The 14,746-nt window shown below is 47.0% G+C and overlaps 1 protein-coding gene across 1 annotated transcript; it reads right to left on the reverse strand.

Annotated features, from left to right (window-relative positions):
• Positions 1–2,991: 2,991 nt before the first annotated feature.
• Positions 2,992–14,125, reverse strand: PDCL3 (phosducin like 3). The gene is made up of 6 exons (XM_047781421.1): positions 13,984–14,125; positions 11,693–11,822; positions 8,397–8,487; positions 8,081–8,224; positions 7,039–7,247; positions 2,992–4,281 (listed from the first exon to the last, which is right to left on the reverse strand). Exons 1-6 carry the CDS (start codon positions 13,987–13,989, stop codon positions 4,139–4,141), a joined length of 723 nt encoding a protein of 240 aa, XP_047637377.1. The 5' UTR covers positions 13,990–14,125; the 3' UTR covers positions 2,992–4,138.
• Positions 14,126–14,746: the final 621 nt, after the last annotated feature.

The raw sequence follows: 14,746 nt of genomic DNA on the forward strand, positions 1-14,746 counted from the left end.
TATCGCAGGTGTCCTGGATTTGTGGGTTTGTGATTTGTGACTGAGCTCACATCCCTGTGGAGTGTTCAAAGGCTACATTAAAGCTGCAATCTTCTTGCATGGATGGCCAGTGGCTTTGGCCCTGAGCCCAGGGGCACTACCAACTTAGGACCTTCTTTAAGAACTTGACCTGAGAGTTTCAGACCACCTGTAGCACGAGAATTCACACCCATATGAGGGAAGGCTTAGGGATGCCTGTGTCCTCTTCCCTTCCAACCAGGGCCAGGTTCTTGCAAGATGGAAGGTGGTCTTTTGGGATTCCAGCTGTCTGCATGGGGGTCGCCCTGCAGGAGCTCACCAGGCTTACCTCCTGCCACCTGTCCCAAAGTCCTTTATCGGCATCATGAAGATGTGGGACATGCCCCAGCAGGTGAACGGGCTGAGGGTCACTGATATTGCTGCAGTCCCGCTTTCACTTCGTTTTCAGCCTCAGAGGATGAATTCCTTTCTAGACAGCTCAGCGGCACATTTAAGAAAATTCAAAAAAGGTTTCATCCGCCACTCTAGAGTTATCATCAGGGGGGCTGTTCAGTGTATGTGGTCCTTCCCACGGTGGAACTGGAAGCTCTGGCCTGATTCACAAAGTCACTGACAGGCAATGACAAGGACAGAGAGGCAGGGAATAGACCCAGCTCTGTTCTGTCGAGCAACTTGCTAGTGGGGAGTCGAAAGCTAAAACAGTTGCGGTTCTGACTGCTGATGGGCAGGGGGCTTTAATGGGAGATGCAAACGCTGCTTTGAAGAGCAAGATGAAGTTCCTTCTCTCCTGGTAACACAAGTCCAGAGAGGACAGCCGAAAGCTGGGTTCAGCGGCTCCACAGCGTCCACTGTCACTGGTTTGGCTCTCTAGGCACACCCTTCGACCCAGGCAGGCTGTACTCGCAGCTGCACCTTGGTCAGAAGGCAGAGGGGATCAAACTCAAAAGGGCCCTTGCCAGTTGTCTGTCCCTCTTAAGAAGGCTGCCCGGAACTCCCAGCCAGCATCTGCCCACCTCCCTCTGGCAAGTCGGAGCCCCGAGGAGGCTGGGAGTTTAATCCTTCAGCTGGTCCCCTTGCTCTTAGCAGAGCTGGACTGTCCTGGTCCTTGGCAGGGAGCAGCAGTCTCCACCCCTGGGCCCAAACACGACTGTCTGAGGCCCCTCGCCAAAGGAGATGAAATAAGGTGATGATTTACTGGAGTAAAGTCCTAAAGAATGTGGGAGAGAACGAGGTCAGAGGTACAGAGGGTCGGCTTAGGCATGGAGAGGACACCCAGCTCCATGGAGACTGAGTGCACAGAAGAGGACAAGGCCCCTGCAGGTCTGGGTAGTGAGATGGGACCCAGGGAACTCCTGCTGGAGTCACCAGGTAGGGGCAGTGTGTGGAGGGTGGAAGCCCAGAACATCGGCTGTGTGAACATAAACATCAAGAAAGTGTGTTGCAATCCACCTGTTAAAAGGTGTTTGTTTATGAGTAACAGCTGGTTTCCACAAGCAGGACAAAAATCACCTTCAAAGGAAGATGTTTCTGAAGTAGGTGACACAGTCACAAGACGTTTGGCTTATTATGTAAGCAAACTAAATTTAAAGCTGAAGTGATAAATGATGAAACACTGAGGTACTAGGGGCAGAGGACGGCACTCTCAGCAGCCTCTCGCCCCTCGTGAAGGGCCTGCTGCACATCTCTGAGGCACGTTGGTAAGGAGATGCCCTAGGAAGCGGCTCTGGCTGCAGCCCTGGCATATGGGAACATCAGTCTGGGTTTGCGGTGAGGGAGGTGCACACGCCCTAACTTTATGCACCCCCACCCCCAACAAAATACAGGAAACAAGGAAGAACCTACTGTATGTGATTATACAGTCAGCCCTCTGGGTCTGCCGGTTCTGCATCGGCAGCTCTAACCAACCATGGGCTGAGAACACTCTGTGCACCTAAGAGCTGGCTGCAGGGGACTCAAGCATCTGAGGACACTGCACGGGCTCCTGGGACACCCCCCACAGATCCTGCAGGGCGACTCCATAGTCTTACTGCATTTCACGTCTCCCAGTCACTTACTATCCAAACTGTCTGGCCCATTTCTCACCAGTCCCTGAAGAAAGGGTCACCCAGCACCCGCATGACCCCCAGCCCCACAACCCTTTCCTCTGCACACCAAAAGACAGACTCTCCGGATCTTTCTTGCCCGTTTTCTCTGGTCACTGTGGGCTTCTTCTGTGGCATGAGAACTCAGTGTCTCAGGGCCAAGTGGTGTTACCTCTGTCACAATGCTCCAAATGAAACAGAGAGAAGTTAATGGTAAGTAATACAGAGAAGTCTCCCAGAGTCAACCAACCTGTAGAAATTTGCAGGTCAAGGTCAAAATCACAGCACTAATTTTAGGACAGAGATGCTGCTCTGTCTCCCTTTTAAGATCAAGTTCAGTCCACATGACTATACAGGCTGCTGGGGTCTGGGAGCCTGTGGCCAGGCAGGGCTCATGAACCATGTCCATAGACACCTGAGCTTTTGAGGTCAAACCAAGTACCCTGGTCTGGCCTAGAGCTATGATTTCACAGTAACACAAATCAAATCGGCAAGGTGGATAGGAAGTGACATCCTGCGTGGGCTCCGCAATAGAATGAAGCCTGCCACTATCCCCTGGATGCAGCCCCCACCATGCTCAGGCAGGCCTCTCCCTGGTGGGGGGGTGGGGGTGGGGCTGCTCCCTGCAGCTCTAGGCAAAGCCAGCAGCAGCAGCCATGCCTTGCTCCACCGAGTTTCACCCTAACGTAAGCCGACAACAGAAAATGCGAAGGCAGCTCTCCCACAACCCAGGGGACCAGCAGACAAACAAGAGAACTGACCAAGCTTCCTTCAACCCTGCAGTTAAAATTTCATGAGAAACCTTTCGAGGTAGACTGTGACACAGAGTGTGTTTTTATCAGCAGGGCTGGCTCTCATGTGTAGAAAAACAAAGTCACGACACAGACACTTCTGACAGATAAAATGGGTCACAGCTGCTTGTTATTCTTGGAATTATGGCAAAAATAAATTACAATCATCTGAAGGAACTCCGTGCAGATTTTTAAGGTTCCAGCCAGCACTGATGACTGCGTCCTTCAACACAAGTATCGGGGAATAAAAGTTCCCCTAATTATTCTGTTAATGTCAACTAGACAAGAAGTGATAAAAGCAGAGAAGACTCTGGCTCAGAAAACATCTTGCTATGTTTTTTACTGACTGACTGAGATACAGTTTATTGACCTGTGGGCTTATACCTATTTATTTCCAAAAAAGAATTTCAGGTGGCTTTTTATAGTCACTGAAGTCAGCTAACATCTCAACATCCTGACAAAAAAAAATCATTTTAACCAGGAAAAATACTTTCCCCCAAATGGCAGTAAGTTTGAATCTTTTAGTTAGTGCTTTGATGAGACACTACTTGTTTCACAAAAATTATTGACTACTTCTTCTAAATAGTATAAATACTAAAATTTCTTCCTATCAATCATTCCTTTTTTCTGGCCACCCCATGGCACATGGAGTTTCCCAGCCAGGGATCAGATCCGAGCCACAGCTGTGACCTATGCTGCACCTGAGGCAACACCGGATCCTTAACCCACTGTACCGGACCAGGGATCGAACTAGTGTCTCAGCTCTCCCAAGATGCTGCCAATCCCACTAGGCCACAGCAGAAACTCCAATCATCCCTTTCTTTTACTTGAGTTAATAATCCTTGCTACTTTTATAAAAAATTAAAAAAACAAAAATACAAATTCAAAGCTTAGTTTGCAATTGTTCCACTGTGCAATTTATTCTATTATTTTTTTTTAAAACTTCATATTTCTCTTTTTATACTTATATGGGAACAAATACTGAAGTTTTACAGCTCACTTAAAATATAAGTGAGGAACAACATTGACACCTGCCAGACCAATAGCTGTTTTTTTTTAAAGGAAATATTATTAATTTAAAAAGAGAGTTCCAAAAAGTTTAATAGGATTCCTGGCAATGATTCTTTCTGAAACACAATTATAAAAGGCTAAAAGCCAAAGTATAAATTCCTACTAGTTTTCCCTTTTAAAAAAATTCAGATGATCTGTCCTATTAAGAAAGTTCAGCGAGTTACCAGGGCCGCAGCCTTAGTCGTCATCAGAATCACTGTCCCTCCTGGCAGGGCCGGAACCACGCACCGAGGAAAGCAGCATGTCTTCTATGGGTTTCTTAGGGTTCTCCTCCAGGCTCGTCTTGATCGCTCCAGACTCGGACAGTTTCCACTCCAACTCTGCCAGACAGAAAGAGCAAATGGCTTAACACACGGTCTGCCCAGGGCCCTCTCCCTCGGGCCCATCAAGCCAGTGTTCTTATAAGCAGACAGTACCATCATCAACATCTGAGGACAATTTAATCTGTGGGTCATAATCATAAGATGCCTGGAAGAAAGGGGAAAATCAGACCCTTAAGAAGGAAAATAAAAATACCTTCAAACACGTTTTCAGAAGATATGATCAAATGAGATGTTACCTACATCTGAACCTACATGATAACTAAACTAGAAGACGAAGACAAAACCGATCTTCTAAGGACGTGCACGATTTCCCAGGAAAGAAATCAGCATGAAACATGTGAAGGAGATATTTTTCACAGCCCTTCAATCTAACCAGTAAACCTAATTTTATTTTTCACAGTCCTACAATCTAATCAGCACACCTAATTTTAGTTAACAAAAGGAAATTCCTTTTTTTTTTTTTCTTTTGTCTTTCTAGGGCCTCACCTGTGGGCATATGGAGGTTCTCAGGCTAGGGACTGAATGGGAGCTGTAGCCGACGGCCTACACCACAGCCGCAGCCATGTGGAATGCAAGACATGGTCAGCAACCTACACCACAGCTCAGGGCAACATCAAATCCTTAACCCACTGAGTGAGGCCACAAGAGATTGGACCCGCATCCTCATGGATACTAGTCGTGTTTGTTAGCTGAGCCATGATGGGAACTACAAAAGGAAATTCTTGAACCTCATATCCAATACCTTGACCTGCTCAAGTCAAAGGCTCAACGGAGGATGACATCCTGGAACTGATACATTTGTTTCAAGGACTAAGAATTTTTTTTTAATGTCAGAAAATAATCAGTGACTAAAGGCTTAGTTCCTATATTTCACGCTCTTATAATCAGTGAAACATCACATGGGTGTGAAATCTTGTGAGACAAAATCAGGTGACATGTTTTCCAATGCAGAGAAGACTGAGGGGCTGTATGAGAGAGTCCACAAGAAATAGCCCAGTTTAAATTGAAGCTCTACTAATTAGGAAACTTCCGCTAAAATGTGAAAGCCAATTTTACTGAAGCCATATTAATTCAAGGTGCTCCATAGAGATGAATAACACCGGTATTTTCAGTGCAAGGTCCTTTGGTCCAATGTTATAAAAATAACAAATTTCTTAAAAAAAATTCTTAAGATTTCTGATTTTTAGGAATATATTTAGATTCACATGCATACATAGGTGTAAGTGAATGTATTTAATGTTATTCATTTATATGCAATAATCATTCTTTTATAAGTTCACTCACACTCAAAGGAGACTCCTTCTAGAAATAAAGACTATAATGACTACTGTACACCTACCTCTCTCCCCTCACAGTATGTGCAAAGACCAAAACAAGAGGCAGGCACATACTTAGTTTGAAATGCTGTTTGCCCCTGAGCATTGGAATAATGCATAACTGGTGTAATATATATGTGGGTCTATGTATGTATATATGTATATGTTTAAACTTAACCCAGTTTAATACATCACATAAAGTTATATAAAGTAGTAAATAAAGTTATACATTAACACGTATTTTTAAAGACTACGAACTAAAGCATAGTTGGACATATCATTGCACTAAAGAGATAAAGAATGCGACTTAGGAGGCCCGCAGGCCTCTGCTTCTCTTGTTCATGTTATGTGTACCTATGTTTTAACACCTTTTTATGTAACAGGTAGAAAAAAAAAAAAAGAAGAAGACATACCTTTTAGGAGGTAAGAGGCAGAATTCCATAAATTTAATTTTTTTTTTTATTTATTTTTTTTTTTGGCCGTGGCATGCACAAGTTCCTGGGCCAGGGACGGAACCCAAGCCACAATAGTGACAACACCAGATCCTAAACGGCTAGGCCACCAAGAAACTCTGAAATAAACTTTAATTTAAAAGATACTATTCAACTCAAGATATTTCTACAAAGGTTTTTATATGTGTGTGTTTGTATAAGCATCTGTCACTAATATGTTCATGTGAATTAAACAGAAATGGGAGTTTCTGTTGTGGCTCAGCAGTAACAAACTCAACTAGAATTCATGAGAATATGGGTTTGATCCCTGGCCTTGCTCAGTGGGTTAAGGATCCAGCATTACTATGAGCTGCAGTGTAGGTCGCAGACAGGGCTCAGATCTGGCATTGCTGTGGCTGTAGCTGGCCACTTCAGCTCCAATTCGACCCCTAGCCTGGGAACTTTCACATGCTGCTTTAGGTGTGGCCCTAAAAAGGAAAAAAACAAAAACAACAACCAAAAAAAACCCAAGAAATGAATGGAGATCCTGTGTGGCTTGGCGGATTAAAGAGCCACGGTTGCCACTGCAGTGGCTAGGGTCACTGCTGTGGCACAGGTTTGACCCCCAGCCTGGGAACTTCCATATGCAATGAATGCAGCCAAGAAAACAAAACAAAACAAAAGTTAAGAAATGAATGATGTGATCTTGAGCTACGACTAAGAAACATCTTCAACAGTAGGGACAAGTAAAATATGTCATAAACACATGTATTTTGAAGTCCATGGTGCCCCCTGTTAATGAAGAATTATTAGAGCCCAGATGTAACTGCCCCCCAGTGACTCAGCTGAGATGAGATGAAATGTGCTTCTTCCCTTTTGATAACCGCTCACACAGTAGCAAAGATGAAGCTGACAAGTCCTAAGCTAACGTGTATCTAGGAAACAGATCCTCTCATCAGCAAAGGCATCTCCTCGCCATCTCTCACGTGCACTGCAGAGGTCCTTACCATCCATGGTCAGGTTCATGCCACCAAACACCAGCGGTCCAATAAACTGAGCCTTGATATCACCTTCCAGGTAAACAAATATTGTGGGCAGATTCCTATCAGGATAATTGGGTATGCAGGTTGTGGAAATGGCTTTGATAAATTTGACATCAGGAAACTTCCTGGCCAGCCCACTGAAGTGCTGATTTATCAGGGCACAGAGGGGAATCCTATAAAATAGAGAGGCAACTGTGATTCTGCATTTGTACGGAATAAAGCTCACCTACACTGCTGCCCCACATAAAACCTCATCATGATCTAGCAACTGACTCTGCTGAACCAAGATGAACTAACATTCTTTTTAGAAACAGACTGGGTCACCTTGCTGTACAGTAGAAAATTGACAGAACACTATAAACCAGCTATAATGGAAAAAAATAAAAATCATTTCAAAGTAAAAAAATAAAAACTATCTAATATTTTCAGGCAAGGTTCTTAAAGTCCAACTTAATTTGGCCGAACAATAAGTCAGAAAAACAGCTCCAATGTGAAAGATAATTGTTTTTCTCTTCTATATGAGAGGACATTCAAGATTTATAATGTGTGATTCAGGAAGTGTTTCTGGCTCGAAAGAAACTCCTACACGAGCACCAGACTATACAGGATGAGAGGAGACCTGAAGGTGAGAGATGCTGCATCACTGCCATGGACAATTATCACACAGGTCACCCTTGCCATCTACCAGGTGATTCACTGCACAGAATCGTGAAATGCCAGTTTCTCTAGAGGGATAAAGGAGGAATTTAATCACAGTTTAAAAAAAAAAAAAAAAGCATCTGCCCTGTTACACTGTAAAAAAGATATTCACCTTCGTCACACATATTAATTGGAAAGTCTTAAAACAAAAATTAGGCAATTAGGCAATAGGGTTTGGGCAAACCAACAACATAAACACATAAAACACTAGTAAGGAAAAAAAAAAATCTCCCTATGCAGAATAGGCCCGAGATCTTCAAGATGTACATTTAAATGAACATTTAAAGAAGTCATAAGATCAGCTCACCCTTGTTTGTAAAGGTGCAAAATGACCCACAAGCCCTCACCAGCTTTGGTAACTTCTTGAACATAATCCTTTCCTGAGATTTCCAAAACCTCTCCAAATTTGTTCTTCATTTGGGTGGCTTTCCACTCAGCCAGTCTCTGCTGCCTGCACATCGGGAGGAAGAGAGAGACATCTTACACACTTACATACACACACACAGAGCAACCTTTGTCAAGGTCCAACTTGACTGATTTATTTGCCAGGTTTATTAATGTTTCAAAGGCACACATTTCAGTGCCACACAAAACGCCAAGCAGTCCCTCTCAGTGGCTCTAACCTGTACATTTCGATAGCACGTTCGTCTTCCTCATTAAATTCGTCTTCATTATCCTCCAGTTCTTCCAAAGTCATGTCTTCATACGTTTTTACTGAATACCATTGCATTGGCAAAAAAAAAAAGGAATCAGAAGATGAACAAGCATGCATTCTGGTTTCTTCCCCTTCTCTTTTCTCCTAAAGAAGTGCAGGCAACACCCAAAGACCCCCAGCCTGCCAAAACCAAAATAAAAAGTACTCAAGGTATGGAGTTCTCGTCGTGGCTCAGTGGTTAATGAATCCGACTAGGAACCATGAGGTTGCGGGTTTGATCCCTGCCCTTGCAGGTTAAGGATCTGGCGTTGCCGTGAGCTGTGGTGTAGGTTGCAGACATGGCTCGGATCCTGCATTGCTGTGGCTCTGGTGTAGGCCGGCGGCTACAGCTCCAATAGGCCCCTAGCCTGGGAACCTCCATATGCCACAGGAGCGGCCCTAGAAAAGGCAAAAAGACAAAAAAAAAAGTACTCAAGGTGTTACACTAGCAATAAGAAGTAGAGGGTGTTTTAAAAGATAGAACTGTGCTGATCTCTACAGACCTGGTCTCTGACCTCCACTCAATAACAAAGGCGTGAATGGGAAGCTTCCCTTGTTTATAAAACAAAAGAGTTCTGTCTTCCCGTGCTCACCTGCCTGACCTTCAAGCACAGACATACATGGTCAGGTACACGACAGTTCTCACGCCCTGGAGACGTCAGTGCTGCCCCCGCCCCCCAGCACATCTTCCCTAGAGTCAAAGGGATTATCACCCATTCCCTGGCCTTTTCTAGTGAGTGGCAGGCAGCCTTATCTTTTCTTTTAATCAACTGCTATAAAAATCTCTATTTTGGGCGTTCCTACTGTGGTGCAGTGGGTTAACCTGCTTGGTCTTTGTGGAGGCACCAGGTTCGATCCCTGCGTGGTACAGTGGGTTAAGAATCTAGCGTTGCTGCAGTTGCAGATTCAATCCCTGGCCCAGGAATGTCCTTTTGCCACAGGTGTGGCTGGGGTGGGGGGGATAATAACCCTATAATCTATATTTTGTTGTTACTGCCATTAACATTCTTGCTTCTTGACACCAAATCCCACTCCCACCCATCACTACCCACACCTGCTCTCATCAAGGTCCCTTATGACTCTGTGTTCTCCACCAGCGGGCACACATGACTGGACCTATCATGGCCTCATCTCCATCTTCCCCAGGCTACCCCTCCTCCCTCAACGGCTGCCCCTCCTTTGGATCCTTTGCTCACTGGACTCCTTTCCTCCTCCTCCTTTTTTTTTTTTAATATATTTTTTCTACTGCATAGCATGGTGACCCAGTTTGTAAGTCAGAAAGAAAAAGACAAACACCACATGATATCACTTACATCTGAATCTAATATATGGCACAAAGGATCCTTTCCTTCTTAATCTAGACCCACTCCCTCAGTGACTGCAGCTCCCAGCTTTCAACACCACCAATATGCTGACAACTCCCAAAGCCAGGCCTCCGAGGTCCTGTACTCCCCATATTTGAGAAAACATTCCCAACAGTTCACTTACCACCTCTCTCTGCCTTAAAAAAAATGTTAAAGCGATTATGTCCCAAACACAGTTCCCGATCTTCTCTCCAAACCGGCTCCTCCTGAGCCTTCCTCGCCTCGTGGATGGTCACGCCGTTCTTCTGGCCACTCAAGCCCAGACCCTCAGTCACCCTTGACTCAGCCGCTCTCCACCACAGCATGGCACTCCCACCATCAAAACACACCTGCCACATTGGTCCAAGCCAACGGTACCACTTGCCAGCGGTTCCACTGCAGCAGCTTCCAGGCTGGTCCTGCCTTGCCCGCCCACCAGCCCACACTCAGGCAACAAAAGGATGGTGCTGTCTACTCGGAGGACACATCCTTCCTCTGTTCAAATCTCCAATGACGTCCACCTCATTAGGCATTAAAGCCAACATCCGAACTAGAAGCTACATGGTCCCAAATGGTCTGACTCCTAGTTGTCTCTCTGAACCTCCTCCTACCGTCTCCCAGTCCTGCTGGCTTCCTGGCAACTTTTCCAACAAGGTCCATAATGACTTTTTACCTGCTTCTTTCACCTCCTTCAGGTTGACTCAAATGTCACATCCAGTGAGGCCTGCCATGACCTGATGAAGAATTCTGCCCACCCCCTTCCCCCATTTCCTGCCTCATTTCCCACATTTTACTTATGAATCACTTGCTGTCTGTCTCTCCTGCTGGAATGTAAGCTCCAAGAGGACCAGGAGTTTTGTCTGGCCCTGCACAGCTAAAGCCCCACCACCTAGAAAGTCACTCAGTAAGCATCCACTGGATAAATGGTTTGTACTAAATCTTTCTCTAAAGTAGCTCTAACATGTCAACGAGAGACAAAAATCCTACCCCTGTGACCAATGGTACTCAAACTTTGGTGTGAATCAGAAACTCTCTGAAGCACTGGTTTAATATGCAGATGCTAGAGTTCCCATCGTGGTGTAGCAGAAATGAATCTGACTAGGAACCATGAGGTTGCCAGTTCGATCCCTGGCCTCGCTCAGTGGGTTAAGGATCCAGCATTGCCGTGAGCTGTGGTGTAGGTCGCAGACGGGCTTGGATCCGATGTTGCTGTGGCTGCAGGGTAGGCCAGTGGCTACAGCTCCAATTCAACCCCTAGCCTGGAACCTCCATATGCCATAGGTGCAGCCCTAAAAAGACAAAAAATAAACAAAATGCAGATTCCTAGGCCATCCTGGGAGACTGAATCAGTAGGGATTGTGTGTTGCTGTTTTTACAAGCACCTCAAGGGATTCTGTTGCAGGTGTTAGAGCTACATGTAAGAAAAGCCCTCTTTTGACCCCATACATAGCAAACATCTCATGCTTCCCCAAATCAAGCTATCTATTTTAATATTCTCAATCAAGCCACAGAGATAATACAGTACAAGCTCAGGAGAACACAAACACTAAACCTTTGAGCAGATTTCCATGACATTCTCCAAATCAGATCCCAGACCAGAAAGCCAAGACTCAGACCTTTTCTTCAGGGTTATCATGTGCTCATCTGACACAAAGAACTATGGAAACGGAGGGAGCTTTTGAAGTCCCCCTAATTCGAAGGCCTAGGAAACTGAAGCCAGATATGTCCCATGTCTCAACAGAGGTTCCAGAGGCAGCGTCCAGGCCAACAGGCCGATCCCTGGTTCCCGACTTGTGCTCAGAGGCTCTTTCTCTCAATGTGGTCAGACGCTTAGCAAGCTGCTTCCTCACCAGACAAAGAAGAAAGAACACGAACAGCTCACCGATGGACTGCTGAAGGGCCTGCTGCTCCTCCTCTTCCGCCTCCTTCTCCAGCTCTGTCAAACTCTCCTTTGAGGGCAAGATGCCCTTTTTCCGTAAGATGTCATTCCACTCAGTGTCTGCGTTGGGGTCCTAGAGCAGGTGGACCAAGGACAGCGTGAGTGCCAGGTCCCCTATGGAGGGCACCACGTTGGGCAAAGGGTCAAATGGGAAAGGTGGTGGGAAGAGGAATTCAAACCAAATTATTTCTGAAAAAGTTGTCAAAAGACTCACAGCCCCTGTGCCAATCTTCCTGTCCTCCACTTCCCTCACTCACCTCCACCAAAGAGGCAGTCTTGGGGGTAAAAGTCAGGACCCAACATGCAGGCTGGTGTCAATGCTGATGTCATGGCTCTGACCTGCTTTTGGTTCAGTATTTTCATTAATGACTTGGAGTGATTCAATTGACAGATATTAAGTACCTGCTCTATATAAATTATTGTACGAGGTGGCAGGGAAGCAGGGCAAATGCCAAAGTCACCTATTTTACAGTGAAGAGGAAGAGACAGGCAATGAACAATTAAATATACAAAGAGACAGCTTACAAACTGTGGCAAATGCAATGAGCCCCAGGCTGCTGAGCTAGGGTTACAGGGGCCTGCAGCCCACAGGATGGGTGGTGACAAATTCTCCCAGAAGAGGTGACATTTAACCAGGACTGGAGAGTGCAACTGAATCAGACAGAGGAGTGAGAACCTAGGAAATTCCTTTCCAGGAAGAGGGACCAGTATGTGCAAAGGGTCCATATGTAGAAACATCGTGCATCTCAAAGTCCGGACTGGCTGCAGGAGAATCAGAGGGAAGGGAGCCTGACTGAATCTTAGCGGCCAAACCTAAGAGGAAGATCTCACAATGGCTAAAGCTTATTGAGTTCTAAGCCCTGAGCCTCTTTGAAGCCCTTTACCTGTATCTACCTAGTTAATCCTCACAAGTTTCAGAGAACCATGGCCTTTGGGAACACACTGCCAGGCTGGAACAAGTCGAATTTACCAGGATCAAAGGTCAGAAACGTCAATGTCAAAGTGGGTGCTCAGCTCCACAATCCAGCTGCCCAAACTCTGGTTTGCATTGGGGCGGGGGGGCGCAGGAGCCCTGCTTATGGACCTGGTCTGGAATGTGAAACTCAGGAGTTCTGTGCAAAGGGCACCGGCATAACCAGGCTCCAGCCCTAGCTCCTTGTCCTGGGTCTTGCTGAGATATATCAAAAGAAAAACAAATAGAATCCTTTCAAAGGGCGGTCAGGGAAGGCCTCTAAAGAAGTGAAACTTTTAAGCAGGGACCTGAAAGACAGGGAACGAAAAGCAGGCCAGAGAAGCCATGGAGCTTCCTCTCCACCATCTCTGAGTGTCAGGCTGGTAGCAGAGACACTGTTTTTGGAGATGATCACCCCCTTCAGCCCCCAGCCAAATCCATACTAACGCCACTGCCTTTCAGCCACTGAGTAAGGGGTGACTTCATCAGAATCCATGACCACAGCGAGATCTGGGAGGCAGGAGAATGACCTTTGGAGGAGGGTCTTTCAACAGTGATAAAATTCAGTTGTCAGATTTTCTCATAAGAGCATCCATGTCCACGGTTTTTTTTTTTTTTTTTTCATTTTCCTTGGGTTTTAGTCAAATTCCACTAGCAAATTCTTCATACCATAAAAGAACAACACCCCAACCCGGGGGATTTGGTTCTATCCATTCTTGACGGAAAGTAACTGGGTAGTGGAACCCTCGGGCTCAGCTCTGGAAGCTCCCGGAGTCCAAAAGGAGCGCACCACAACCTGGACACCAATGCTGTGGGGAGAGGGTGAAAGCACCCTTCACCCAGCCCTAGATGTAGTCAGGAACACGGGTCCCGCCACTGTTACATTTTCGGACTCCCAGGCGGGACCCCTCCAAGGTTCAGCTTCTATCCGCGCAAGGAGTCCTAACACACCTGCCCAGGTGCTGAGATAGGTAACACAGAGGACGTAACTCCGCCAGGTGGTACCCCGGGCGTCTTTCACAGGCCCCAGATGACCTCAAGGAAAGGCAGCCCCACAAACGAGATTTGGGGGTGGGACAGACGGGGTGGGGACCCGGGGGACCACGCCCGCCCATCCCACACTGCGCCTGCGCGGGTCTCGTCTCGCGTGGCCTCCCCGGGCCGCGGCGCCGGGTGCTTCCCACAGGCCCAGCCCGGAGAGCCCGCCTCCAGCGCAGACCCAGCGGGACCAACGAGTGGCCGTAACCCCCAAACGTCGCCCCCGACCCACCGGCTAACTCACCTGCATTGTCTTTCAGCTCGCTCAAGCCCTGCCGGCCACGGCGCCCCCGCCCCTGAACTCTCTTCCGCGCACGCGCGCAGCCGCCGGCCCGGCCTTCACCCCGCCCCGCAGGAGCCACCCGGGAGGAGCCAGGGAGGAAGAACGCTCTCCTCTGAGCCTGCGCCCGCCCCTCAAGAAACCGGCGCAGAGACTGTGCGCATGTGTGAGGCAGGACACTCCTACTGTCTGCCTCCGAGTACCGGATCCAATTCCCCGCGCTGCCTTATTAGGGCAGGTCTTCGGCCTCCGAACGGCTGGGTCAGGTGGGGAGGTACCCGGTGTGGAGGCGGCTTCTCTGGCAGTGGACCAGATCGGATGGGAGGTCTTGGCCCAGGAACACAGAAATAGAAATGCGTTTCAGTGATCCAGTATTACATTAACAATAATGCCGGGTTGCCTGGAATTCGTTCACTATCCTTTTAGCGACGACGTTGAGAGCGGATTATATACCAGGCACTATGCTAGGCTCTGTCCATACAGCAGTGATCACAACAGACAAAAACGGAAAGGCGAAAGTACTTTCACCTGGTTGAGCCCACGCGATCCCTATTTGCAAAAGTGCTTAGCCCTTTCAGGACTGCACAGGAGGCGCTGAGTAGAAATCTGCCTCCTGAGTTGTAAAATACAGGTGCTGGGCCCCAGGCTTCTGTGCATGCAGCACTCTGAATTTGAGTTAAAAAAGCCATACCCCTCGTTGGACTCTTAGGGCTGGGTGGCAAAGCGA

This window comes from Phacochoerus africanus, chromosome 5 (assembly GCF_016906955.1).
Source record: "Phacochoerus africanus isolate WHEZ1 chromosome 5, ROS_Pafr_v1, whole genome shotgun sequence".
NCBI classification, from domain to species: domain Eukaryota; kingdom Metazoa; phylum Chordata; class Mammalia; order Artiodactyla; family Suidae; genus Phacochoerus; species Phacochoerus africanus.